The 27834-nt window shown below is 48.8% G+C and overlaps 1 protein-coding gene and 1 long non-coding RNA gene across 4 annotated transcripts in view; one reads left to right on the top strand and one right to left on the bottom strand.

Moving 5' to 3' along the window:
• Positions 1–27834, bottom strand: part of LOC123367971 — an 84460-nt gene that overhangs the window by 33432 nt on the left and 23194 nt on the right. The gene's annotated exons all lie outside the window — the stretch shown is intronic.
• The window catches only part of KDM5B (lysine demethylase 5B), a 197397-nt gene that overhangs the window by 163482 nt on the left and 6081 nt on the right, over positions 1–27834 (top strand). For all 3 annotated transcript variants that reach the window (XM_045012370.1, XM_045012369.1, XM_045012371.1), the window contains 2 exons: positions 5742–6227; positions 8826–8937. In XM_045012370.1, the coding sequence (XP_044868305.1) occupies positions 5742–6227; positions 8826–8937 (598 nt within the window). The remainder of the gene's footprint in view (positions 1–5741; positions 6228–8825; positions 8938–27834) is intronic.

Below are 27834 nucleotides of genomic sequence, written 5' to 3'. Positions count from 1 at the left end.
AGGTATCGGAAGTCAGTGATCCAATAGTGACCATTTTGTCCGCGGACGCTCCAACCCGCATAGCTCTTCCCTTCATAAGGACTATCCAGGCGAACGCTGATACCTTGTGGCAGACTCCGTCGTCTATTGCACCCACAGCCCGAGGGGTGGAACGCAGCTACATGGTCCCTTCCAGGGGATACGAACATTTGTATGTGCACCCTGCCCCCTCGTCCTTAGTAGTGCAGTCAGTCAACGACAAAGAGCACAACGGCCAGCAGGGCCCGGCTCCTAAGTCAAAGGAGGCCAAGCGCATGGACTTGCTTGGTCGCAAGGTCTACTCTGCCGGTGCCCTACAGATCCGTGTGGCTAAACAGCAGGCCTTGCTCAGCCGCTACGGCCATGACACTTGGGCCGAGGTAGAGAAATATAAAGAGCTCCTGCCTCAGGATTCCCGACAGGAGTTTGCGGCCTTTGTAGAAGAAGGCAAAAAGGTGGCACGCACCTCCTTACAGGCCTCCTTAGACGCGGCTGACTCGGCGGCACGTACTGTAGCCTCGGGCGTTACCATGCGCCGGATCTCTTGGCTTCAGAGTTCGACGCTTCCTCCTGAGGTTCAATATACCATTCAGGACCTTCCTTTTGATTCGAAGGAGCTCTTTTCAGAAAAGACGGACTCCAAGCTTCAAAATCTAAAGGACAACAGGGTTATCATCCGCACTTTGGGGATGCATACCCCGGCTACCCAGAGGTGTCCGTTCCGTCCCCAATTTAACCGCCCTTACTATATGCCTAGCTACAGGCAAGACTCTGGTCGACGGCGGGGTCGTGGCGGCCGTGGGCGATGGCCTGGCAACCAACCGTCCCAAGGGCGAGCCCCCTCTAAACCACCGGGGCCTAAACCATCTTTTTGAAGATGCGCCCGGGGACGACATACCAGTTCTTCCTCCCAATTCCTCCCTACTTTTTTCCAACCGCCTTTCCTATTTCCTCCCGGCGTGGGCCTGGCTGACCACCGATGCCAGGGTCCTGCGCACGGTGGAACGTGGTTACCAACTCCAATTCGTTTCACCTCCACCTTCCCACCCTCCTTCCCGGTCCCTCTTCAGGGACCCCTCTCACGAGCAACTCCTCTTACAAGAGGTGCACTCGCTCCTAGCCATCGGAGCGGTCGAGAAGGTTCCGGACGCGGAACGGGGCAAGGGGTTTTATTCCCGTTATTTTTTGATCCCCAAGTCCAAGGGAGGCCTTCGACCCATTCTCGACCTGCGAGGACTCAACGCATACATGCTGAAGTTGAAGTTCCGCATGGTATCCCTCGGGGTCATTATCCCTACTTTGGATTCAGGAGACTGGTATGCCGCCCTCGATATGAAGGACGCTTATTTTCATATCGCCATCTTCCCACCGCACAGACGCTTCCTCCGTTTCACAATCGCTCACCTACACTTCCAGTTTGTGGTACTCCCCTTCGGCCTCTCCACGGCCCCAAGGGTGTTCACAAAGTGCATGGCCGTTGTCGCCGCCCACCTCCGTCGATGCGCCATCTCCGTTTTTCCCTACCTGGACGACTGGCTCATCAGGGGGGACTCGCAGGCCACGGTCCAGCAACATGTCACAGAGATCAAGGACTTATTCACGCGCCTAGGCCTACTTCTCAACATAGAGAAGTCCACCTTAGTTCCAACTCAGAGGTTGGATTTTATTGGCGCGACCCTGGACTCCTCTCTAGCCAGAGCTTTCCTTCCGCAGGTCCGGTTCCAGGCCCTTACGCAGCTAATCCGCGACCTTCAGGCCTCTCGCATGACCTCGGCCCGTGCTTGCCTCCGCCTCCTCGGTCATATGGCGAGGAGGCGGAGGCACACACATTGCACACACATCACCCCGTTTGCCAGGCTCCGCCTCCGCCCGCTTCAGCTGTGGCTCCATTCCAGGTACCGCCCACACAGGGACCCCCTGGATACCATACTCACCATCCCAGCGGGTGTCCTTCAATCCCTGGATTGGTGGCTGACCCCGTCCAATGTATGTGCGGGCGTCCCATTCCAGGCTCCTCAACCTTCCCTGTCTCTGACAACGGATGCCTCGTCCCTTGGATGGGGAGCCCATCTCGGCGATCTTCAGACTCAAGGTCTTTGGTCGCTGCAGGAATTAAACATGCACATCAACGTCAGGGAGCTCCGGGCAGTACGCCTAGCCTGCCGAGCGTTCCAGACTCGCCTCCACGGCCGTTGTGTCTCGGTCTTTACGGACAACACAACGGCCATGTACTATATCAACAAGCAAGGCGGGACCCGCTCATCCCCCCTCTGCGACGAGGCGATGCTACTGTGGGAATTCTGCATAGCCCACTCGATACATCTAGTAGCGTCGTTCCTTCCTGGCGTCAAGAACACCATCGCGGATCGCCTGAGCAGGTCCTTTCTCTGCCACGAGTGGTCGCTGAGAGCAGACATCGCTCATGCCATTTTCCGACAGTGGGGACTTCCCCATGTAGACTTGTTTGCGTCCCGATTGAATCGCAAATGCCAGAAGTTTTGCTCCTTTCAAGGCCTGGCACCGGGCTCTCTGTCGGACGCGTTTCTCCTTCCATGGACTCGTCACCTGTTCTACGCCTTTCCTCCGTTTCCCCTCATACACAAGGTCCTGCTGAAGCTCTGACGGGACAAGGCACGTCTCATCTTAATTGCGCCAGCGTGGCCCAGGCAACACTGGTTCACCACGCTGCTCCGTCTCTCCGTAGCCAGCCCAATTCCTCTACCGCTTCACCCAGATCTAATAACACAAGATCACGGCACTCTCCGTCACCCGGACCTGCCGGCCCTCCACCTCACGGCGTGGCTCCTCAGTGGATAGACCAGACGGAGTTGCGCTGCTCTGCTCCCGTGCAGCACGTTTTATTGAGCAGCAGAAAACCTTCCACTCGATCTACCTACCTGGCCAAGTGGAAGCGCTTCGCTTGCTGGGCTCAAGCGCGTGACGCTATTCCTTCGGAACTCCCGCTTCCGATGGTCCTGGACTATCTCTGGTCGCTGAAACAACAGGGTCTTGCGCTGTCTTCCATCAAAGTACACTTAGCGGCCATCTCCGCTTTCCACCCCGGTGAGGGCGGATATACGCTGTTCTCTCACCCACTGACTACTCGCTTCAGAAAGGGCCTTGATCATCTCTACCCCCAGGTTCGTCATCCGACTCCCACCTGGGACCTCAATCTGGTCCTCAACAGGCTCATGTCTCTGCCCTTCGAGCCGCTGGCCACCTGCTCCTTGCTGTACCTCTCATGGAAGACGGTTTTTCTCGGGGCTATCACATCCACCAGACGAGTCTCTGAGCTCAAGGTGCTCATGGCGGACCCGCCATACACCGTTTTCCATAAGGACAAGGTACAGCTACGTCCACATCCGGCGTTTCTCCCGAAGGTAGTGTCCACCTTCCACACTAACCAGGATATCTTCCTGCCAGTTTTCTTTCCGAAACCTCACGCATCTCCGAGAGAGCAACGACTTCACTCCCTCGATGTTCGCAGAGCGTTGGCTTTCTATGTTGATCGGACAAGACCGTTCCGCAAATCCCCGCAACTGTTTGTGGTAATTGCTGACCGGATGCGAGGTCTTCCTGTCTCATCGCAGCGAATCTCCTCGTGGCTCACAGAGTGCATTCGCACCTGCTATAACTTGGCTAATGTCCCCTTGGGCCATCTCACCGCGCACTCTACCAGGGCCCAGGCGTCCTCCGCTGCCTTTCTGGCGCAAGTACCCATACAAGAGATATGCAGAGCGGCGACCTGGTCATCCGTCCATACTTTCGCCTCACACTACGCCCTGGTCCAACAGTCGAGAGGTGACGCAGCCTTTGGCTCTGCGGTCCTGCATACCGCCACGTCTCACTCCGACCCCACCGCCTAGGTAAGGCTTGGGATTCACCTAACTGGAATGGATATGAGCAATCACTCGAAGAAGAAAAAACGGTTACTTACCTTTGTAACTGTTGTTCTTCGAGATGTGTTGCTCATATCTATTCCACACCCACCCTCCTTCCCCACTGTCGGAGTAGCCGGCAAGAAGGAACTGAGGGTCGGGTGGGTCGGCTGAGGTATATATGCGGTGCCGTTATGGCGCCACTCCAGGGGGCGCTCAGCCGACCCACTGGGGTTGCTAGGGTAAAAGTCTTCCGACGAAAGTGCACGCAGCGCGCACACACCTAACTGGAATGGATATGAGCAACACATCTCGAAGAACAACAGTTACAAAGGTAAGTAACCGTTTTTTCTTGGATCTACTGCAGCTCTCACAAGAGTCTCCCCACAATTCCAGACCTGTTGACCTAGAAGAGAAATCAGATTTACCATCCAGACTTAGACTCTTGCTACTTGACAGCATGGGTTATAGGACTTTGACAGATCTGGCACCACCCTGTTTGGAGAAGGGACAGAAGAGTCTATTAAACTTCAGGAAGCATTGGACTCACCTGGGTTATGATCATAAGTATTAAAGGTTTTCTTTGTGAGCATCCAGCAATAAAATAAACACAGGTTCAGCAGCTGTTCAATCCGTAATGGAGTACTTCATTTTAAATCCTTGGGACTATCCATATCATCAATAAAAGTACATCTCTCAGCCAACTCATCTCATCACAGCTTAGTCAGGCAACACTCTGTATTTTGTAATAAAAAGGTTTTTGGAGGGTTTTAAAGTACATCTACCTCTAGTTAGAGAACACACGCCAACACAGGACCTCAGTTTAGTACTTAGCTCATGAAACCTCCCTTTATTGTAGCTATCACTTCTGCTGCAGGCTCTCAAGGCTGACCCTCCCTCTCCCTTACAGTCTTTCACAAAGGTCCTCCTTCACACACCCCAAATTTCTCCAACGTGGTAACAGAATTCCAGTCTTATCCTTGCCAGTGTATTTCCCCAGGCGTCACTCCCCACTTAGGGGAAGCTAATCTACACACATTGGATGTTACAAGAGCATTACCCTGCTATTTGATTAGATCTGAGGAATACAGGAAATTGCCTAGACTGTCTCTTATGGGGAAGAGAGTGAAATTCAGGCAGTTACATCCCAATGCCGTTCTAAGTGGGTTAGACTCTACTGAAGAGTGTTATAAACATGCCAGTGCTCCTCTTCCAGAAGTGTGTAGAGTGCACCCAACTAGAGTGATGGCTGCTTCCGTATTAGTGATCTGTAGAGGTCCCTCTTGAAGCTCAGTTCAGACCATCACCACACACTGTGCCTTAGATCTGACATCTAGATCAGATCCTCAGTTTGGTAAAGTAGTATTAAAATCTCTGTTTAACTAGGCCTTCTCATCTCACTATTTGGAAGGAGAAGCACTGTTTGCCAAACTCCCAAGAGTGGGAGTGTGCATAGGCCACTGACAGAAGAAGTGAAGGTTACTCACCTGTAACCAGAGTTCTTTGAGATGGACTCTGCCCATTCATGCTCCCCATCCAGCTTCCCCTGTTCCTTGGAATCCTAGCTATAACTCTGGACCCAAGGAAGGTGGTAGAAGGAATTGAGGCAGATAGAGCCCCAAGCCCACTCTTACAGCCTCACCCTCCAAATGTTAGGATCAGGGATCATGAGAGCATTCCAACTGGCACTGTTACTGGAAGATTTAATCTGCATCATTGGCACATCTCAAGAGTGTGAATGTTCAGAGGTCACTCAAAGAACTCCAGTGACTAACCTACATTTAGAGGGGGATTCTGTTTTTGCTGATCCTGGAATTAAATGCATTTGTTTTAAATCCCTTGCAGATGGCCGCACTTGGGGAAGCCCGTTTAAAGGAGATGGAGGCACTGCGTTCTCTGAGAGCAGCAAATGAAGGGAAGGTGCTATCTAATGAAGATGATGCAGAGATGAAAGTTTGCCTTTGCCAGAAAGAGCCAGCAGCACCAATGATACAATGTGAACTCTGCAGAGCGGTCTTTCATACCAGCTGTATTTCAGTGCCCAGTATTTTTCAGGGACCTTGTGTTTGGCTCTGTCCTCACTGCCATAGATCAGAAAAGCCACCTTTAGAAAAAATCCTCCCTTTACTGGCTTCCCTGCAGCGTATCCGTGTGAGGCTTCCTGAGGGAGATGCTTTACGGTATATGATAGAGAGAACTGTGAACTGGCAGCACAGAGCACAACAAATGTTATATTCAGGGAATCTAAAACTTATACAAGACAAAATTGGCTCAGGATTATTGTACAATAGATGGCAAGCCACAGCATACCAGTTGCCAGAGACAAACAAGGTGAGATTGACTTTACCTCTAGGAGTGATCTGAGCTCAGCAAGAGCAGTTTGCCAAATTTCTTTGCATTTTGTAGATTCTACTTGAAACAGATTAATTATATATTCATGCAGTGTCTTCAAAAAAGTATTACCATGGCAGATTAGTATTGTATTGCTGGCTAATTCTCAAGTGTTGATCCCTCTACAACTTTGAGGAAATGGTTTTCCTTGTTAATTGGGGAGTATGCGTGTATTATTCACCATGTTGTCCAGCAACTTGGAATGCTGCATCCCTCCCCTGCTGGAACTGAGAATGCTGCATCCTTCTCAATGACTATCCTTTTGGATTAAGTCTCTGTTGAAGATTTAGTATCCCTACCTATCCTGTTAAAGCACCATTTTGTGTATGTGTGTGTATGCATGCATGCATGTGGAATGGGGGAGAGGGGTGTAGCTGAGGGGGTGTAGAAGATGTATATGTTAAGATGAGAAGGGCCTTTAACAACACATGGTGGAGTGACAGGGTGTACGATGAGTTTCATTTTCCTGAAAGAGGGGGACATAGTTTTCACAAGTGCAGAATTGCTGTTATTTGGGTGTTAACAATCACAGTAAAGATGTTATGGGACCTCTGGGGTAAAAGTTCCTTCAGCAAAACCAGACTTGATTTTTCTAATTTTTCTAAGGCAAAAAACAAACCCCAAAATACTTTAAAAGAAAAGTTTCAGGTCTTTGTGCATCAAAAAACAAACCACAAAACCTCCTTTGCAGGTCACTTTTAAGGTGTCTGTAACTTGAAGTAAATCTCTCGACTGGCTGAAACGTCTTACTCATGTTAGCCCAATCTTGTTCGATATCAGATTTGTCTATTTGGTCACTTTTGACCTGCCTAATTATGTTTTAAGAAATATTCCAGCTGTTTTTGGTAGTCATGTAAATCAGATACTTTTGCCACACATTTTAAAATAGGGTCCATAAAATTAAGCACCCAAGTCCTTATTCAGGCGCCTAAATAAAATTGTCCTACTTGTTACAATTGCTGAGCAACCACAGCTCCCATTGAAGATAACCAGATAACTTACATATTTAAATACATGACTTTAACCACCCAAGTTTGAATATCTTGGCTAATGATTTTAGTGAAGAATGTGGAAGTTTTAGCTTAGTTTGAAAAAATTTGCTTAAGAAATAGTTATGAGCAATTGGTTTAGGGCCAGATTTACAAAGGTGTTGAGATGCCTAAAGATGCAGTTAGGCATCAAGTGAGGTTTTTAAAAGTGCCTAAATAGATTAGGTGGTCTGAAATGGGCCATCTTGATTATCACTACAAAAGTTTTTTTTCTCCTACTGATAATTGCTCATCTTAATTAATTAGCTTCTTAGAGTTGGTAGGGCAACTCCCACCTTTTCATGTTCTCTGTATCTGTATATATATCTCCTTACTATATGTTCCGTTCTATGCATCCGATGAAGTGGGCTGTAGCCCACGAAAGCTTATGCTCAAATAAATTTGTTAGTCTCTAAGGTGCCACAAGTACTCCTGTTTTTTTGCGGATACAGAATAACACGGCTGCTACTCTGAAACCGATCTAATTCCCAATGGTTTCCATTGAGATAGGCACCTAATCTGCTTGAGCATTTTTGAAAACCCCATTTGGTGCCTACCTGCATCTTTAGGCACCTTTGAAAATCTGGCACTTACTCTGTTTCCACCCTGTTATCCCTGTATTGAGTCCACTAAAGCATATCTTCCAGAAAGGCATCCCACCTGGATTTGAAGACATTAAGATATGAATAGAATCTAGGTCTACTGAGTCCCAAGCCAGTGCCCTAGCCACTGGACCACACTATGTCGTCCTATAAAAGAATATTTGTTTACACTGGGGTGTCAGACTTGTTTAGAGGAGAAGGTTGAATTCTAGATTTAATTGAAGTGTGTGGTCTAGTCTCAGTTCATAGCCGAAATGCCACTGAGGTCAATGAAAGGTTTGCACAAAGTTCAGGAGAGAAGACAGCCTTTGTTTAGTAGCTACGAGTTACTTTCCTAATCTGTGCGTTTTGATGCATGTTAATCTACACTTTAAACTGTCCTTACAATTAATCCTGTGACTAGTAAAGAATCTCAGTGCAAGAATTCCCTTCTCATTTTTAAGAAGCGAAGGAAATTAGCTATAAAAGTTACATTAATGCAGCATTGGGACTGAGATTTTACAGACACCAAAGTCAAGAAAGTCTGTTATTCCCAGGTGACCATAACTTGGCTCCACTGTACATGCCTGCACTTTTCCATTAGAGATCATATAAAGTGGTAGAAGAAGCTAGATCAATGCAGTGGGGACACTTTGCATGGTCTCTATGGAATCCATAATTCACAGCTTTTCATATAAAAACTCCAGCCATAACATTGCTTTTAATAAATTTCCAGGTTTAAGGTGAAGGAGGATGCAAGGAATTTGATAGAATTAATGAGTTGCGATACTAAAAGTTATCGTTTCAAATAGAAAAGTTAAAACATTTCAAATAGAAATAAGTGTTTGTTTTGTTGCAATGTCTGACACATTTAACTAAAAATGTGTTATACAAAAAGGTGTGTTTAATAAATGTTTCTCTTTCCTTAGGTATCTCAGACAATTGATGCAATGTCTTTTTCTCTGCCTCATGACTGGGATCACAGAACCATGTATTTACATTCTCCCTTTTCTTCAGGACAGAACTGCATTCCCTTTCATGGTTTGTTATGCTTCACTTACATTTTTCAGTGTATGACTGGGAGATCTGAAGCATAAAAATGGGGGCCCTGCCTTGTTCTCTGGTCCTTGCTTTTGAGTCATGGAGATTAGAGGGATTTGTTCATAAAGTCAGTTTGAGCTGAACCACAAGCTGGGAAGCCAGATGAATGGGTTTCATCTGTCTAAGGCAGGCCTCATAGTCTAGGAGCATGTTAATTCCCTGGGCAAGTTAATGGTAGAAAGGTAAGTGATGTGTCATTTTATTGATAAATATCTACAGAATCATAATTTCAATGGTGTCACTTTCTGCGGCATGCTGGGGGGGGTCTCACTGCCATCCCCGGGCTCCAAACTCCACGTCCTTCAGTTGGTTGAAATTTTGATAATACAATGTTTGCAGAAATGGCTTGAGTTGGGAGAGCCCTTTCTCACATCAATACAATGGTACCAGACATGACAAACCTATAACAATTAAGTGGATATATATTAAAAAATGTTCAAAAATCAATTTTTAAAATTGTAATTTAACACAGGCTTGTCAAACGTATAGCCCTCACAAAGTTAAATTGTGGCCCTCAACTGACAGTACTGTGCTGTCAGTTAATGCACAGCACATACCTGATTAATATTTTGTAATGTTCCAGATTACCATAAATAGGAGTGCTTCAAGTTCATTCGCCATCATCAGCAAAAAAGAAGCGGTTTAGTGGTATTGATTGTCAACTTTGTTTATTATGTCAAAAGAGTTGTAGTGAGGCAATGGTTAAGACGTCAGCATCCAGCCAGAAATTACTGGAATCCATCCACAAATGGTATGCGCATTGTTACCTAACATACATGACATAATTAATTACAATCCCAAAGTAATTTATTACAAAATTCTTGTTTTTACTTTGGTCTTGATAGTTTTAGACATCAATGGGGAAATGAAGCATACCGACTAGTAGCTGAATCTTTGGACAATACCACCGCGGAGGACCTGGTTAAACACAACATTTAGTGGCATCTTACATGCTATAAGACATGCATGCATAAACTGAATTTAGGAAGGTTGGAAAGGAAGTATATCAAGCATCAGGAAAAAGTTGAAGATGCTGGGACAAGTGCCCGCTGTGAGCAAGGTTCACCTTACACTAGATCTGCTGCAGTGGCACAGAAGCCAGCAAACAGAGCTGTAAACAGTGGAGTTTCAGTGGGAGTTTGCGGGGGAGACTAAGAGACCTAGGCAGAGGAATAGACAGGCTAGTGAAGGGAGTGGGTGGTGTTTTGCCAGTGTTCTGGTGCCTGTTGAGGGTTTGTTTTGCTGTGGGGGGTGGTGGTTTGCTTTGGTTTGTGTTTCCTGGACGAACAGGTTTTAGGTGGGAAGGCTATGACCGATACAGACTCAGCAGTGAAAGACACAATGAGGATGACCGGATGTGGAAGCTGCGGCATGTACATGATCCTGAAGGGGGTACCTGAAAAGAGTTTCGTCTGCATGAAGTGCCAGCTGATAGAGCTGATGGAAGAAAAGATCCGGGGATTGGAGATGCAGGTGGAAACTCTGGTTGAGTTTAGAAGGGGGTTCGAGCAGATGATGGAGCAAAGACATGAGGAGGCTGAAGGGAAAAGCTCAGGCTTGCAGATGGAAGCAGGACCAAAAAATTCTGAAGAGACACTGCTGGGTGAGGAAAGTGGATAGTGGAAGCATGTGACTAAGAGAACCAGGCAGAGGACGGGCCAGTGAAGGATAAATAGAGCTCAGGAACAGGTTTGCAGAGTTGGAAAATGAAGAAGGGGCAGAGCAGGTGGTCGCTGAAGGTGAGAGGGCAAGGAAGAAGAGAAGAGCAGCTAGTCCTATAGGAAGAGGGGAAGAGTCAATGGAGACGACAACACCAAGTATGAGCCCCAGGAGGATATGGGATGGGTTGCGGAGGATTGCAAGGGACAATAGAAATCGAGAGGGCTTGTAGCCAGAGGGAACAGGGGATAGACCGGAGAATCGCACCATCATCAGGAAAAGGCAGGAGAACAGAAGGGTGTGCTGTCTGCTGGGTGCTAAGATACGGGATGTGGACCTGAGGCTGAAAAGGATTCTAATGGGAGCGGGAAAGAATCCGCTGATTGTCCTTCATGTGGGAACGAATGATACAGCTAGATTCTCGCTGAAACATATCAAGGGAGACTATGCCAGGCTGGGGAAGACGCTTAAGGAAATCGAGGCTCAGGTGATCTTCAGTGGGATACTACCTGTTCTTAGAGAAGGGCAACAAAGGTGTGACAACATTATGGCGATCAACAGATGGCTCAGGCAGTGGTGCTGTAAGTTGAGCTTTGGGATGTTTGGCCACTTGGAAGCATTCATGGACAGAGGACTGTTCTCTAGGGATGGACTTCACCTGAGTAAGGAGGGAAATAGACTTCTAGGATGGAGACTGGCACAACTGATTAAGAGAGCTTTAAACTAGGAATTTGGGGGAGATGGTTGGGAGATGTCCAAGTAATCTCCACACCGGAATTTAACATTGAGAGGGAAGAAAACAAAGTAAGAAAGGATATAGCCGTGGGCAGGAGAATGGACATAAGGAGGAAGGGTAGTGTAGATACCAGTCTAATAAGTGAGATACCAGTCTAATAAGTGATACTGGTGGTAGAATGTCTGTGCCTAATCGGGTAGAGAATGACAGTGAAGCCAAATGGCAAACATTAAGATGTTTGTACACTAATGTGAGGAGCCTAGGTAACAAAATGGAGGAACTAGAGTTACTGGTGCAGGAAGTGAAACCAGATATTATAGAGATAACAGAAACATGGTGGAATAGTAGTCATGACTGGAGTACAGGTATTGAAGGGTATGTGCTGTTTAGGAAAGACAGAAATAAAGGCAAAGGTGGTGGAATAGCATTGTATATCAATGATGAGGTAAACTGTAAAGAAAGAAGAAGTGATGGAATGGATAAGACAGAGTCTGTCTGGGCAAAAATCACATTGGGAAAGAAAGCTACTAGAGCCTCCCCTGAGATAGGGCTTGGGGTGTGCTACAGACCGCCAGGATCTGATTTGGATATGGATAGAGACCTCTTTAATGTTTTTAATGAAGTAAATACTAATGGGAATTGTGTGATCATGGGAGACTTTAACTTCCCAGATATAGACTGGAGGACAAGTGCTAGTAATAATAATAGGGCTCAGATTTTCCTGGTTGTGATAGCTGATGGTAGTAGTTGAAGAACCAACAAGAGGGGATGCCATTTTAGATTTGGTTTTGGTGAGTAGTGAGGACCTCATAGAAGAAATGGTTGTAGGGGACAACCTTGGTTCGAGTGATCATGAGCTAATTCAGTTCAAACTAGATGAAAGGATAAACAAAAATAGATCTGGGACTAGCGTTTTTTATTTCAAAAGGGCTAACTTTAAAGAATTAAGGAAATTAGTTAGGGAAGTGGATTGGACTGAAGAACTTGTGGATCTAAAGGCAGAGGAGGCCTGGAATTACTTCAAGTCAAAGTTGCAGAGACTATCAGAAGCCTGCATCCCAAGAAAGGGAAAAAATGTATAGGCAGGAATAGACCAAGCTGGATGAGCAAGCATCTCAGAGAGGTGATTAAGAAAAAGCAGAAAGCCTACAAGGAGTGGAAGATGGGAGGGATTAGCAAGGAAAGCTATTTTATTGAGGTCAGAACATGTAGGGATAAAGTGAGAAAGGCCAAAAGCCATGTAGAGTTGGACCTTGCAAAGGGAATTAAAACCAGTAGTAAAAGGTTCTCTAGCCATATAAATAAGAAGAAAACAAAGAAAGAAGAAGTGGGACTGCTAAACACTGAGTATGGAGTGAAGGTTAAGGATAATCTAGGCATGGCCCAATATCTAAAGAAATACTTGGCCTCAGTCTTTAATGAGGCTAATGAGGAGCTTAGGGATAATGGTAGGATGACAAATGGGAATGAGGATATGGAGGTAGATATTACCACATCCGAGGTAGAACCCAAACTTGAAGCTTAATGGGACTAAATCGGGGGGCCCAGATAATCTTCATCCAAGAATATTAAAGGAACTGGCACATGAAATTGCAAGCCCATTAGCAAGGATTTTTAATGAATCAGTAAACTCAGGGGTTGTACCGTACGACTGGAGAATTGCTAACATAGTTCCTATTTTTAAGAAAGGAAAAAAAAGTGATCTGCATAACTATAGGCCTGTTAGTTTGACATCTGTAGTATGCAAAAATATGGAAAAATTTTTGAAGGAGAAAGTAGTTAAGGACATTGAGGTAAATGGTAATTGGGACAAAATACAACATGGTTTTACAAAAGGTAGATCGTGCCAAACCAACCTGATCTCCTTCTTTTGAGAAGGTAACAGATTTTTTTAGACAAAGGAAACGCAGTGGATCTAATTTACCTTGATTTCAGTAAGGTATTTGATATGGTTCCACATGGGGAGTTATTAGTTAAATTGGAAAAGATAGGGATGAATATGAAAATTGAAAGGTGGATAAGGAACTGGTTAAAGGGGAGACTACAACGGATCATACTGAAAGGTGAACTGTCAGGCTGGAAGGAGTTCCTCAGGGATCGGTTTTGGGACTAATCTTGTTTAATCTTTTTATTACTGACCTTGGCACAAAAAGCGGCAATGTGATAATAAAGTTTGCAGATGACACAAAGCTGGGAGGTATTGCTAACACAGAGAAGGACCGGGATGTCATACAGGAAGATCTGGATGACCTTGTAAATTGGAGTAATAGTAATAGGATGAAATTTAATAGTGAAAAGTGCAAGGTCATGCATTTAGGGATTAATAACAAGAACTTTGGTTATTAATTGGGGACACATCAGTTGGAAGTAACAGAGGGGAGAAGGACCTCGGAGTATTGGTTAATCACAGGATGACTATGAGACACCAATGTGATATGGCCCTTAAAAAAGCTAATGCGGTCTTGGGATGCATCAGGCGAGGTATTTCCAATAGAGATAAGGAGGTGTTAGTACTGTTATACAGGCACTGGTGAGACTTCATCTGGAATGTTATGTGCAGTTCTGGTCTCCCATGTTTAAGAAGGATTCAAACTGGAACAGGTACAGAGAAGGGCTACTAGGATGATCCGAGGAATGGAAAACCTGTCTTATGAAAGGAGACTCAAAGAGCTTGGTTTGTTTAGCCTAACCAAAAGAGGGCTGAGGGGAGATATGATTGCTCTTTATAAATATATCAGAGGGATAAATATCAGGGAGGCAGAGGAATTATTTAAGCTTAGTACCAATGTGGACACAAAAACAAATGGATATAAACTGGACACTAGGAAGTTTAGACTTGAAATTAGATGAAGATTTCTAACCATTAGAGGAGTGAAGTTCTGGAACAGCCTTCCAAGGGGAGTAGTGAGGGCAAAAGACATATCTGGCTTCAAGACTAAGCTTGATAAGTTTATGGAGGGGATGGTATGATGGGATAGCCTAATTTTGGCAATTAATTGATCTTTGATTATTAGCAGGTAAATATACCCAATGGTCTGTGATGGGATGTTAGATGGGGTGGGATCTGAGTTACTACAGAGAATTCTTTCCTGGGTGCTGGCTGGCAAGTCTTGCCCACATGCTCAGGGTTTAACTGATTGCCATATTTGGGGTCGGGAAGGAATTTTCCTCCAGGGCAGATTGGCAGAGGCCCTTTAGGTTTTTTGCCTTTCTCTGCAGCATGGGGCACAGGTCACTTGCTGGAGAATTATCTGCACCTTGAGGTCTTTAAACCACGATTTGAGGACTTCAGTAATTCAGACATAGGTTAGGGGCTTGTTCCAGGAGTGGGTGGGTGAGATTCTGTGGCGTGCATTGTGCAGGAGGTCAGACTAGATGATCATAATGGTCCCTTCTGACCTTAAAGTCTATGAGTCTATAAGAACATCTGCTGCTTCTGTGGGAAGCCAGAAGGCACCCATTAAGCACTGTTTCAACACATGAGATGGGTGAGAAACTGTATGAAGCAGTCAAATTTTGGTGAGAATGTTGAATGGAAAATAAAGGGAAGTGGTGCATTGACACAAAAGATGGCCTCACATATGATATTGTGCATCACATTGAGTGTCACACCAAGAATGTATGTAAAACATACTTATTTTTCTACTGCAAACTATGGGACTCAGCTGGAATTGATAAATTGCCATGTAGGTGCTTTGAATGGGATTGAAGAGGAACAAATGTTTAGGAGAAAGGCTCCTAAAGCATTTATTGAAGATGAACTATGGGATGTGGACTCAGTTTTAGCAATCCTGTCTGCAGAAATGAAACACAGTGCATATCCTTAAAAGATCCAAAAAATGTGGCACTATCAGAAGCAAATGCATGTCTTGCATGGGCTTTCGAAGCCAGCACTTACTGACAGTGTAACTGGTACCTTATTGCAGCGAAGGCCTTTCTGCATAGCAGTTAGAGAGAGTATGGCCGAGGTACAAGCTCTCAACAAACCGTTAACACCTGCCAAGACTTGGCTGAACACTTTATTATGAAGACACAGAGGAAATACTGAATCTATGACAAAGTCCACCTCCTGTTTGAAATGAATGCAGAGGAATCAATTAAAAATATTACCGGAAAGAAGAGACTTTATGGTATTGCACCTATTCAATACAAAATCATTGACTCCACAACCATCTCCAATGTCACAATGAAGAAGTTACTGTCACATACTCTCATGAAGGACAGGTTAACCCTATATTTTAGAGGAAAAACACTCCAGCATACGAAAAATTGCTCAAAGAATTTTGTTATTTCATGATGTAATGAAACTACTTCCTCACACTATTCAGTGGAGTTCCTTCATAGTTCCCATCGGGAGGCTGTCGTTAAAATTATATTGCATGCCATCAATGCCGCAGAGAGAGGTGCTACTGAACTCCAGATTTTTGTACAAGACACACATGTTCTTCTTCGAGTAATTGCTCATATCCATTCCAATTAGGTGTGCGCGCGCTGCGTGCACGTTCGTCGGAAGACTTTTACCCTAGCAACACTCAGTGGGTCGGCTGGGCGCTCCCTGGAGTGGCGCCACCATGGCCCCGGATATATACCCCAGCCGACCCACCCACTCCTCAGTTCCTTCTTACTGCCCGTGTCAGTCGTTGGAATGGTGGAGTGCAGCTTAGCTGACCTCCACCTCCCTAGCATTTTCACAGTTCTTGTTCTCTTCTGTATATAGTTGTAGATTTAGTTAAAGTTTAGATAAGTGTACTTAATTCTTCTTTGATAAGTTAGTATTTAGTAGGTTTAGTCGGGTTCGGGCTTAGGCCCTTCCCGCACCGGGGCCGGCGCTCATGCCCGGCTCCCCGGGATTCAAGCCGTGCTCGGCTTGCCATCGGCCGATGCCTACAGGAGATCCGCACGACTCCTGTTTGAAGTGCCTCGGCGAGTCGCACTTGTCTGCTACGTGCTCGATTTGCAAGTCGTTTAAGCCTCACACTAAAAAGGAGCGGGACATTAGGCTTAAACAGCTCCTTATGCCCAATCCTTCCCGGCACCGGACGTCCCCGGCTCCCAAGTCAAGCCTGAGGTGCTCGCTCAAAAAAGACTAAGACCCCTGCAGCTCCGGCACCGTCCGACGCGTGGCACGAGGGTACAGCTCAGCTGCACCGCCCGGCGCCCGCTCCCGCCGCGGCACCTGCTAAGCTGGCGCCGTCTACTCCGGTCCGCCAAGGGCCGTCGAGTCCGGCACCTGTCTTCCCGGCACCCGCCGTGGTTGAGCTAGTCATACCATCCACGCCGGAGGTATGTGAAGTGGCAAAGGACCTGATCGCGCTGTCAGACCCGGCACCACCACCACCCTCGGCACCGCCGGTGCGGGTGATACAATCAATTGGGAAGCCGGCCCTGATTCGTCCGGCTTCTGTCAGTGCTCCTGACCGGCACCGCTCTCGATCTCGGTCCCGCAGACATTCCAGGTCCCGGCACCGTTCCCACTCTTCATGCCGCTCGCAGTCCCGGCGCCGCTCCACGGCACGACGCCGATCGGACTCGCGGCACCGTTCCTCATCCCGGTCGCTGTCCTACTACTCACGGCACCGCTCACAGTCCTGGCACCGCTCCCGACGCCACTACTCCAGGTCCCGGTCGACCTCCCGGCACCGGGCCGGTCATAGGTCCCGGTCTCGTTCTCGGCACCGGAGTTCTTCGTGGCACTGGTCCCCCGTGCAGAAGAGCACCAGATCGGTGGGGACATCGGCCCAAGGCCTCTCTGCTCCGCCATGGCCTTCCAGGCATCGTTGGCTTCATCCCAAGCGGGAAGTTACTATTCCCAGGACCATGAAGCAGATGGGCCTGTTTCAGGAAGCCCATTCCCAAGCGCAAGGTGCTCAGCAGTGGCCCTTTTGGACACCATGGGCATACCATCAGGCCCAAGGTGCTCCTCTGGTTCCCTCGCGGGCCACCTCTTCTGAGCATCGGGCCCCTGAGGCCACGGTTAGTCGTCCTCCACCAGCTGGCACGGACAACCAGTTGGCTCAAGCATCCACCTCACCGGCGCAGCTCGAGCAGGAGCCTCAGCAGGACCAGGAGCAGGTACAGGATGCCCTCGCCCCCAGCGTCTCGTCCTCTTCGCCGGATGAGGCAGTGGCTGGCTCATTGTCCTCGAGCCCACCCCCAATAGACCTTACGGCACACCAGGACCTCCTCAGGAGAATTGCCCTCAACATAAATCTCCAGGTGGAGAAGGTCCCAAAGGTCGAGGATCCTGTCGTCAGCATCCTTGCGGCTGACACGCCCACCAGAGTGGCTCTCCCATTTATTAAGACGATTCAGGCCAAGGCAGACACATTGTGGCAATCGCTGGCCTCTATTCCGCCGACAGCAAAGGGAGTCGAGCGTAAATATATGGTGCCATCCCGAGGGTACGAGTACCTGTATATGCATCCTCCCTGGTGGTCCAGTCCGTCAATGATAAGGAGCGCCATGGACAGCAGGCCCCCGCTCCGAAATCCAAGGAAGCCAGGCGGATGGACCTTCTGGGCCGCAAGGTGTATTCGGCGGGTGCCTTGCAGCTGTGCATAGCGAATCAGAACGCTCTGCTGAGTTGCTACGATTATAACACCTGGGCGGAGATGGCTAAATTCTGGGAGTTGCTTCCCCCAGATTCCCGCCAGGAGTTCAAGGCCTTCCTTGCGGAAGGGAAAAAGGTGGCCAGGACCTCTTTGCAGGCTTCCCTAGACGCGGCAGACTCCGCAGCCAGAACCTTGGCGGCCAGTGTTACCATGAGGCGCATCTCCTGGCTGCAGGCTTCCAACCTTCCGCCCGAACTTCAGTATACCATTCAGGACTTGCCCTTCGAGGGCAAGAGTTTATTCTCGGAGAAAACGGACACCAGACTCCAGAATTTGAAGGACAGTAGGGTCACTATGCGTAACCTGGGCATGCATACCCCGTGACCCAGCGGCGCACTTACCGCCCTCAGCCCTTCCGTCTGTACTCTGTCCCTAGGCAGAGACAAGATTTCGGCAGAGGCCGAGGGCGCGGAGGCTGCAGGCGCTATTCAGGCCCTCAATCCAACCAAAACCGCGGCTCCTCCAAACAGCAGCCAGACCCGAAGTCGTCCTTTTGAAGGCGCGCCCGGGGACAGCATACCACGTCCCGTTCAGGATCCTTTCCCTCCCTTCTCCAACCGCCTCTCTTATTTTTTCCCTGCGTGGTCCCACCTGACCTCGGACATCTGGGTCCTGCGCACCGTGAAGCAAGGATACCACCTCCAGTTTGCTTCAACCCCACCTTACCACCCTCCCTCCCAGTCCCTCTTCAGGGACCCCTCTCACGAGCAATTCCTCTTGCAAGAGGTCCAGATGCTTCTCACCATCGGAGCGCTCGAAGAGGTGCCAAGGGAGGAATGGGGCAAAGGGTTTTACTCCCGTTACTTCCTGATCCCCAAGTTGAAAGGGGGTCTCAGGCCTATCCTAGACCTTCGCGGCCTCAACAAATTCCTGATAAAGTTAAAATTCCAGATGGTCTCCCTGGGGACCATTATCCCGTCCTTGGATCCCGGAGACTGGTATGCTGCCCTCGACATGAAGGACGCTTACTTTCATATAGCCATATTTCCTCCGCACAGGAGATACCTCCGCTTTGCAGACCATCTGCATTTCCAATTTGCGGTCCTTCCCTTCGGCCTCTCCACGGCACCTCGAGTATTTACAAAATGTATGGCGGTGATCGCCGCCCACCTCCGTCGCCAAGGGCTCCACGTGTACCCATACCTGGACGACTGGCTCATCAAAGGGGCCTCCCAGGAGCAAGTGAGGGTACATATACGAGTGACAAAGGACCTGTTTGCACATCTCGGCCTAATGCTCAATGTGGACAAGTCCACCCTGGTCCCCACTCAAAGGCTGGACTTTATAGGAGCTACCTTGGATTCCACTCTGGCCAAAGCCTGTCTCCCTCGGCCGAGGTTTCTCGCAATGTCCGTGATCATCCACAGTCTGCAGGCCTTTCCCACGACCTCGGTCCGCACTTGCCTCGGTCTCCTAGGCCACATGGCGGCATGTACATACATCACCAAATTCGCCAGGCTCCGCCTCTGCCCGCTTCAAACATGGCTCCATTCAGTGTACCGTCCGGGCAGGGATGTGATGGACACGTTAGTCACCATCCCGCCGAGTACACTGCGCTCCCTCGACTGGTGGCTGAACCCCTCCGTGGTGTGTGCGGGGTTACCGTTCCACCCACCGCAGCCCACCCTGTCTTTGACGACAGATGCGTCATCCCTCGGCTGGGGGGCCCACCTCAGTCGCCTGCTCACCCAAGGCCTGTGGTCATCAGAGGAGCTCTCCCTTCACATAAATGTCCGAGAGCTCAGAGCGGTTCGCCTGGCATGCTATGCATTCCGCAAGCTTCTGTCCGGCCGTTGTGTCTCCGTGTTTACGGACAACACGATGGCCATGTATTACATAAACAAGCAGGGAGGGACTCGATCTTCCCCTCTTTGCCTCAAAGCCATCAATTTATGGGAGTTTTGCATAGCTCATGCGATAGACCTGGTGGCATCCTTTCTCCCGGGAGTTCGGAACACTCTCGCGGATCGGCTGAGCAGATCCTTCCTGTGTCACAAGTGGTCCATAAGACTGGACATTATCCATGCAATCTTCCGCAAGTGGGGCTTTCCTCACGTGGACCTATTCGCCTCTCGCACGAACAGGAAGTGCCAAGTGTTCTGCTCGTTCCAGGGTCACTCACCCGGCTCGATCTTGGACTCATTCCTCATTCCGTGGAAGCACCAGCTGCTTTATGCATTCCCTCCGTTCCCGCTGGTGCACAAGGTTCTGTTGAAACTACGGCAGGACAGGGCACGTCTAATCCTGATTGCCCCAGCGTGGCCCAGGCAACCCTGGTACACCACGCTCCTCAGCCTCTCCGTAGCCACTCCGATCACTCTCCCCCTCTGCCCGGACCTTGTAACTCAGGAGCACGGCAGTCTCCGACACCCGAACCTTCCGGCCCTTCACCTCACGGCATGGCTCCTGCGTGGCTAGACACATTGGAGTTGCGCTGTTCCGCCCCTGTGCAGCATGTTCTGCTCAGTAGTAGGAAACCTTCCACTCGGTCCACTTATTCGGCTAAATGGAAGCGTTTCTCAGCCTGGTGTGCATCGTAGGCTCTTACTCCTTGAAGGGCCCCCATTCCAGTCATTCTGGACTACATCTGGCAGCTTAAGCAGCAGGGCCTTGCCGTATCCTCCCTGAAAGTTCACTTGGCGGCCATATCTGCTTTCCATCCTGGAGAGGCTGGTCACTCGGTGTTCTCTCACCCGGTGGTCGCCAGGTTTAGGAAGAGGCTGGAACACCTCTACCCTCAAGTTCGTCGTCCTGCCCCCACCTGGGACCTCAACCTCGTGTTAAACAAGCTTATGGGTCCCCCCTTCGAGCCGCTGGCAACCTGCTCTCTGCTGTACCTATCATGGAAGACAGTTTTTCTGGTGGCCATTACTTCGGCCAGGCGGGTCTCCGAACTTAGAGCACTCACTGTAGACCCCCCTTACACTATCTTTCATAAGGACAAGATCCAGTTGCGGCCACATCCCGCTTTTCTCCCTAAGGTGGTTTCGGCCTTTCATACGAATCAGGACATCTTCTTCCCAGTTTTCTTCCCTAAACCTCATTCCTCCCCCCGGGAGCAGCGGTTACACTCCTTAGATGTCCGCAGGGCACTTGCATTTTATATTGACCGTACAAGGCCCTTCTGTAAATCCCCCCAGCTTTTTGTGGCAGTGGCGGACCGTATGAAAGGCCTCCCCATCTCAGCACAGAGGATCTCCTCTTGGCTAATGGCGTGCATTTGCACATGCTATGATTTGGCCCATGTCCCCGTGGGCCACCTCACTGCCCATTCTACCAGGGCTCAGGCGTCCTGAGCTGCGTTCCTGGCACACGTACCGATCCAGGAGATATGCCGTGCGGCAACCTGGTCATCGGTCCACACGTTTGCTGCGCACTATGCTCTAGTCCAGCAATCTAGAGACGACGCGGCCTTCGGCTCGGCGGTTTTGCATTCCGCCATGTCTTTCTCCGATCCCACCGCCTAGGTAAAGCTTGGGAATCACCTAACTGGAATGGATATGAGCAATCACTTGAAGAAGAAAAGACGGTTACTCACCGTTGTAACTGTTGTTCTTCGAGATGTGTTGCTCATATCCATTCCAAGCCCACCCTCCTTCCCCACTGTCGGAGTAGCCGGCAAGAAGGAACTGAGGAGTGGGTGGGTCGGCTGGGGTATATATCCGGGGCCATGGTGGCGCCACTCCAGGGGGCGCCCAGCCGACCCACTGAGTGTTGCTAGGGTAAAAGTCTTCCAACGAACGTGCACGTGGCGCGCGCACACCTAACTGGAATGGATATGAGCAACACATCTCGAAGAACAACAGTTACAACGGTGAGTAACCGTCTTTTCTAGTGCTCTCTGTGAGGCACTACCTAAGACTTTCACAAGATTGTTTTTTTGTGCTTGTTGTTGGGGAACAGAATTGCTGTATGTCCCTTAGAGATGTGTTCCTATTACTCAGACTATTAAAAGTCACTGCACTGCCAGGCTTCCACGCCCTCTCAAGATGTGGCACTACTGGAAGGTTGACTGGAAAGATAAAATTATCTTAGTGAACAGTATTTGATTCAGTCTCCGAAGATACTCTGCTTGCTCTGAAGGTGCTTGGAATGGCTGAGACAGTCACTTATGAGGTCATAAATGCACTGGAGGCATTCATGTGCTTGGCTTACAATTTGAAGACCAGCATTATGACACTTGCAGAGCTATGTTGGTGGACATTTTCCAAGAAGCAGGCAAACTGAGAAAAATTGCCACTAAGATGGGGTGCAGTTATACCTGCTATTAAGAGGGCAAATTGTCAAGCAATGGAATGGCTCTGGGATGATTTAGTGCATCCAAAGCTACCCTTCCCAACTGGGCATGGATGGGTCTTGGAGGATGGACTAATCATATAAATTACATGTGAAATACGATGCACTTCTAAATCAGTCTTTCAGCTAATCAACTGCTTGTGCAAAGACCAGATGATAACCACACTGCAAATGTTGGGCCAGCAACCTGCCTTGTATGGAGATACGCAAGAGCAGCATGGATGAGGATCATGTGTTTAGCAGTGGTTCCCTAGACAGAGACAACACTGATGACTTTGAGTACATGTTTTTAGTCCTATATGACCAGGCTGACTTCCTTAGATTTACCAAAAGTCAATGTCTCTTTTGTTATGTAAGCAATGCATCCCTGTTTTAAACTATAATTTTAAAAAGTTGATTTCTAAATACACCTCTACCTCGATATAATGCTGTCCTCGGGAGCCAAAAAAATCTTACTGCATTATAGGTGAAACTGCGTTATATCAAACTTGTTTTGATCCACCGGAGTGCGCAGCCCCACCCCCCCGGAGCACTGCTTTACCGCGTTATATCCGAATTCATGTTATATCAGGTCGCGTTATATTGAGGTAGAGGTGTATTTTTCTCAAATATGTATCTACATAATTGTTCTAGGTTTGTCATTTTTGGTACCAGTGGTCCATGGAAGAAAGGTCTTTCGAATGATACCCAACTTGACCCATTTCCAACAACATTGTATTATCAAAAATTCGATCAATCGGAGGGCCTGGAGCTGGGAGCCAGGCAGGCAGTGAGTGCCTGCTGCCATGCTGCAGAGGGTGACACCATTGAAATGGTGCTTCTGTAGATTTTTACTAATCAAATGACACCTCCATTATCGTACTGATCTGTTTCCTAGCATAGATGGTCTAACGTGGACCAAACCAGTATAGGGCCTAGTACAAATGGCATCTTTCCACTTGTCTCAAAAGCCACCCTTGTTGCTTCCTGGCTTTCACTCCAGACATTTGCTGCTTCAGATTCCAAGGTCTGGCCTTATATTTAGTTTTTACTTTTGTGTGCTGTTAATATGGAACTTAACTAGTGATAATTGTACATTTATTTACATATTCCACAGTCAGTTATGGATTCAGTACACATTTGATTTGCATAGAGTCCTTGTACAAAAATGTTAAAGTGTTTACATAAGAATTTTGAGTTATGCCTTAAACTGCTTTAAAAGCTCAATGGAAAAGATCTGTGTATTAAAGCTTAACAGTAATTATACAGTGAGAACCAGTTTTAGGTATCAGTCTTTAGTTTCAGTTAGAGATTTACAAAAGTATTGTATTAGTAACTTCCGCCACCCATCCTTGGCTTTACTGTGGATTCGCTCCATGGTTTTGTATCCAATTCACCTTTTTCCTTTGTAATTCTGAAAATCTTTCTCCTTTGATTCAAAGGACGATTATTTAACTCACTCCCTCATGTTGCTTCAAATTGGTGAGAAGCAGCCAGGACAGGCTGAGGGACAGGCATAGAATCATAGAACCATAGAATCTCAGGGTTGGAAGGGACCTCAGGAGGTCATCTAGTCCAACCCCCTGCTCAAAGCAGGACCAAACCCAACTAAATCATCCCAGCCAGGGCTTTGTCAAGCCTGACCTTAAAAACCTCTAAGGAAGGAGATTCCACTACCTCCCTAGGTAACCCATTCCAGTTCTTCACCACCCTACTAGTGAAAAAGTTTTTACTAATATCCAGCCTAAACCTCCCCCTCTGCAACTTGAGACCATTACTCCTTGTTCTGTCATCTTCTACCACTGAGAACAGTCTAGATCCATCCTCTTTGGAACCCCCTTTCAGGTAGTTGAAAGCAGCTATCAAATCCCCCCTCATTCTTCTCTTCTGCAGACTAAACAATCCCAGTTCCCTCAGCCTCTCCTCATAAGTCATGTGCTCCAGCCCCCTAATCATTTTTGTTGCCCTCCGCTGGACTCTCTCCAATTTATCCACATCCTTCTTGTAGTGTGGGGCCCAAAACTGGACACAGTACTCCAAATGAGGCCTCACCAGTGCTGAGTAGAGGGGAATGATCACATCCCTCGATCTGCTGGATATGCCCCTACTTATACAACCCAAAATGCCATTAGCCTTCTTGGCAACAAGGGCACACTGTTGACTCATATTCAGCTTTTCGTCCACTGTAACCCCTAGGTCCTTTTCTGCAGAACTGCTGCCCAGCCATTCGGTCCCTAGTCTGTAGCAGTGCATGGGATTCTTCCGTCCTAAGTGCAGGACTCTGCACTTGTCCTTGTTGAACCTCATCATATTTCTTTTGGCCCAATCCTCTAATTTGTCTAGGTCCCTCTGTATCCTAGCCCTACCCTCCAGCGTATCAACCACTCCTCCCAGTTTAGTGTCATCTGCAAACTTGCTAAGGGTGCAGTCCACACCATCCTCCAGATCGTTAATGAAGATATTGAACAAAACCGGCCCCAGCACCGACCCTTGGGGCACTCCACTTGATACCGGCTGCCAACTAGACATGGAACCATTGATCACTACCCGTTGAGCCCGACCATCTAGCCAGTTTTCTATCCACCTTACCGTCCATTCATCCAGCCCATACTTCTTTAACTTGCTGGCAAGAATACTGTGGGAGACTGTATCAAAAGCTTTGCTAAAGTCCAGAAATAGTACATCCACTGCTTTCCCCTCATCCACAGAGCCGGTTATCTCGTCATAGAAGGCAATTAGGTTAGTCAGGCATGACTTGCCCTTGGTGAATCCATGCTGACTGTTCCTGATCACTTTCCCTTCCTTTAAGTGGTTCAGGATTGATTCCTTGAGGACCTGTTCCATGATTTTTCCAGGGACTGAGGTGAGACTGACTGGCCTGTAGTTCCCTGGATCTTCCTTCTTCCCTTTTTTAAAGATGGGCACTACATTAGCTTTTTTCCAGTCATCCAGGACCTCCCCCGATCGCCATGATTTTTCAAAGATAATGGCCAATGGCTCTGCAATCTCATCGGCCAACTCCTTTAGCACCCTCGGATGCAGCGCATCCGGCCCCATGGACTTGTGCTCGTCCAGCTTTCCTAAATAGCCCCGAACTACTTCTTTCTCCACAGAGAGCTGGTCACCTCCTCCCCATACCGTGCTGCAGAGTGCAGCTGTCTGGGAGCTGACCTTGTCTGTGAAGACAGAGGCAAAAAAAGTATTGAGTACACTAGCTTTCTCCACATCCTCTGTCACTAGGTTCCCTCCCTCATTCAGCAAGGGGCCCACGCTTTCCTTGACTTTCTTCCTGTTGCTAACATACCTAAAGAAACCCTTCTTGTCACTCCTAACATCTCCAGCTAGCTGCAACTCCAAGTGTGATTTGGCCTTCCTGATTTCACTCCTGCATGCCTGAACAATACTTTTATACTCCTCCCTGGTTATTTGTCCAATCTTCCACTTCTTGTAAGCTGTTCTTTTGTGTTTAAGACGAGCAAGGATTTCACTGTTAAGCCAAGCTGGTCGCCTGCCATATTTACTTTTCTTCCTACACATCGGGATGGTTTGTTCCTGCAACCTCAATAAGGTTTCTTTGAAATACAGCCAGCTTTCCTCGACTCCTTTCCCCGTCATGTTATTCTCCCAGGGGACCTTGCCCATCAGTTCCCTGAGGGAGTCGAAGTCTGCTTTTCTGAAGTCCAGGGTCTCTGTTCTACTGCTTTCCCTTTTTCCTTGTGTCAGGATCCTGAACTCGACCATCTCATGGTCACTGCCTCCCAGGTTCCCATCCACTATTGCTTCCTCTACTATTTCTTCCCTGTTTGTGAGCAGCAGGTCAAGAAGAGCTTTTCCCCTAGTTGGTTCCTCCAGCACTTGCACCAGGAAATTGTCCCCTACACTTTCCAGAAACTTCCTAGATTGTCTGTGCATCTATCAGCTGAGATAGAAATCATAACCCAGACACTGAATAAGTCATTTTTATGATAGTGACCCAGAGTGTTTGACAGGGGCCATTCCCAGTAAAAGTCTCCACCACCATATGACTGCCCACAAGTTACTGCACAGGCCTTTGTTTTCTTTAGTTACTTCACTTTTCATCTCTAATGACAACAATGAATCTGTCCAGATTTATTAGAGATGTTTTGCACAAAGACTGTTAGTTAAGCATAAAAAAATCTTCCCCAAATTTTCCATTTTATTGATTTATGTACTATTGCCAGTAGCAGATTTACCATGGCGCCAGGCCCACACTCCAGGGGGGCCCCGGGCAGGCCCACTCTTCTCCGCACCCCCCCCCTTCCTGCGGGGGGCAGAAGCTTGGTGCTGCTGGCACTGAGGCTCCTGCTGCAGTAGGGCAGCCAAGCTCCCCCTCCCCTGCCTTTTCTCACAGCTTGCTGCGTTCCTGCCCTCCCCCTCCATGCTGCCGATCAACTGTTTACCGGCAGGAGGGAGGGGGAAGAGCAGAGCTGCACCATGCTCGCTGCTGGGGAGAGGAGGCAGAGAAGAGGCGGGGGAGGAGCCTTGAGGAAGGGGGTGGAATGAGCATATCTATTCTGTGAAGGCAGAGCTGCGCTTCCTGGCTGTAAAAAGAAGGTGCTGCTCAGCTCCTTGGACTTTGCAGCTGGACACCACCTTCTGGGTCCTCGTGCTCATTAAGCTCCCTTCTGTGTGCTGGAAACCATCCTTCATTTTGTACAACAGTGAGTGCCCGCAGGGGGACAGAGGGAATGGGGAAGAGAAGGGGATAGGGCAGGGATTGGCAGCCTTTGGCCCGCGGCTCACCAGGGTAAGCCCCCTGGCGGGCCGGGCTGGTTTGTTTACCTGCTCCATCCACAGGTTTGGCCGATCGCGGGTTCCACTGGCCGTGGTTCGCTGTTCCAGGCCAATGGGGGGCTGCGGGAAGCAGCGTGGGCTGAGGGACATGCTGGCCACGGCTTCTCACAGCCCCCATTGGCCTGGAGCAGTGAACCACGGCCAGTGGGAGCTGTGATCAACCGAACCTGCAGATGCAGCAAGTAAACAAACTGGCCCGGCCCGCCAGGGGGCTTACTCTGGTGGGCTGCGTGCCGAAGGTTGCCGATCCTGGGATAGGGGAAACGGGGGCCCAGCATGCGGATCCCCTTGGCAGCAGCTGGGGCTCCCGTTAAGCAGGCCCATCAAACCCTCACCCTGACAAGCTCCACCTCCCCTGCATCTGTATCACCCCAATGAGCCCCGCCGACACCCTCCCCACTGAGCCCCAACCACCTACACCTCCATCCAAATGAACCCCACCTCCCCTGCACCCAGACTCTCCCCCCTCCCCCCCCCCCACTGAGCTCCAACCACTTTCACTTGGTCCCTCCTGCAGACTCCCATTGCCCCTGCACCTGTCACCGCCTTGGGCATCCAGATCCCGCACTGAGCTGCCTGCACCCAGACTGCCCCCCACAGAACCCTCTTACCCCCATCTGGATACCCCCACACTAAGTCTCTCTGCACTTGGATCCTGCTGCCAGGCTGAGCCTCCCTGCCCACATCTGGTCTGCCTGGGGCAAAAGGGGCAGGGCCCCAGGGTGTTTGTGGCAGGCATGG

This window comes from Mauremys mutica, chromosome 4 (assembly GCF_020497125.1).
Source record: "Mauremys mutica isolate MM-2020 ecotype Southern chromosome 4, ASM2049712v1, whole genome shotgun sequence".
Classification (NCBI taxonomy): domain Eukaryota; kingdom Metazoa; phylum Chordata; order Testudines; family Geoemydidae; genus Mauremys; species Mauremys mutica.
The sequence above is the reverse complement of the archived record's forward strand: the minus strand, read 5'-3'. Positions and strand labels throughout refer to the sequence as shown.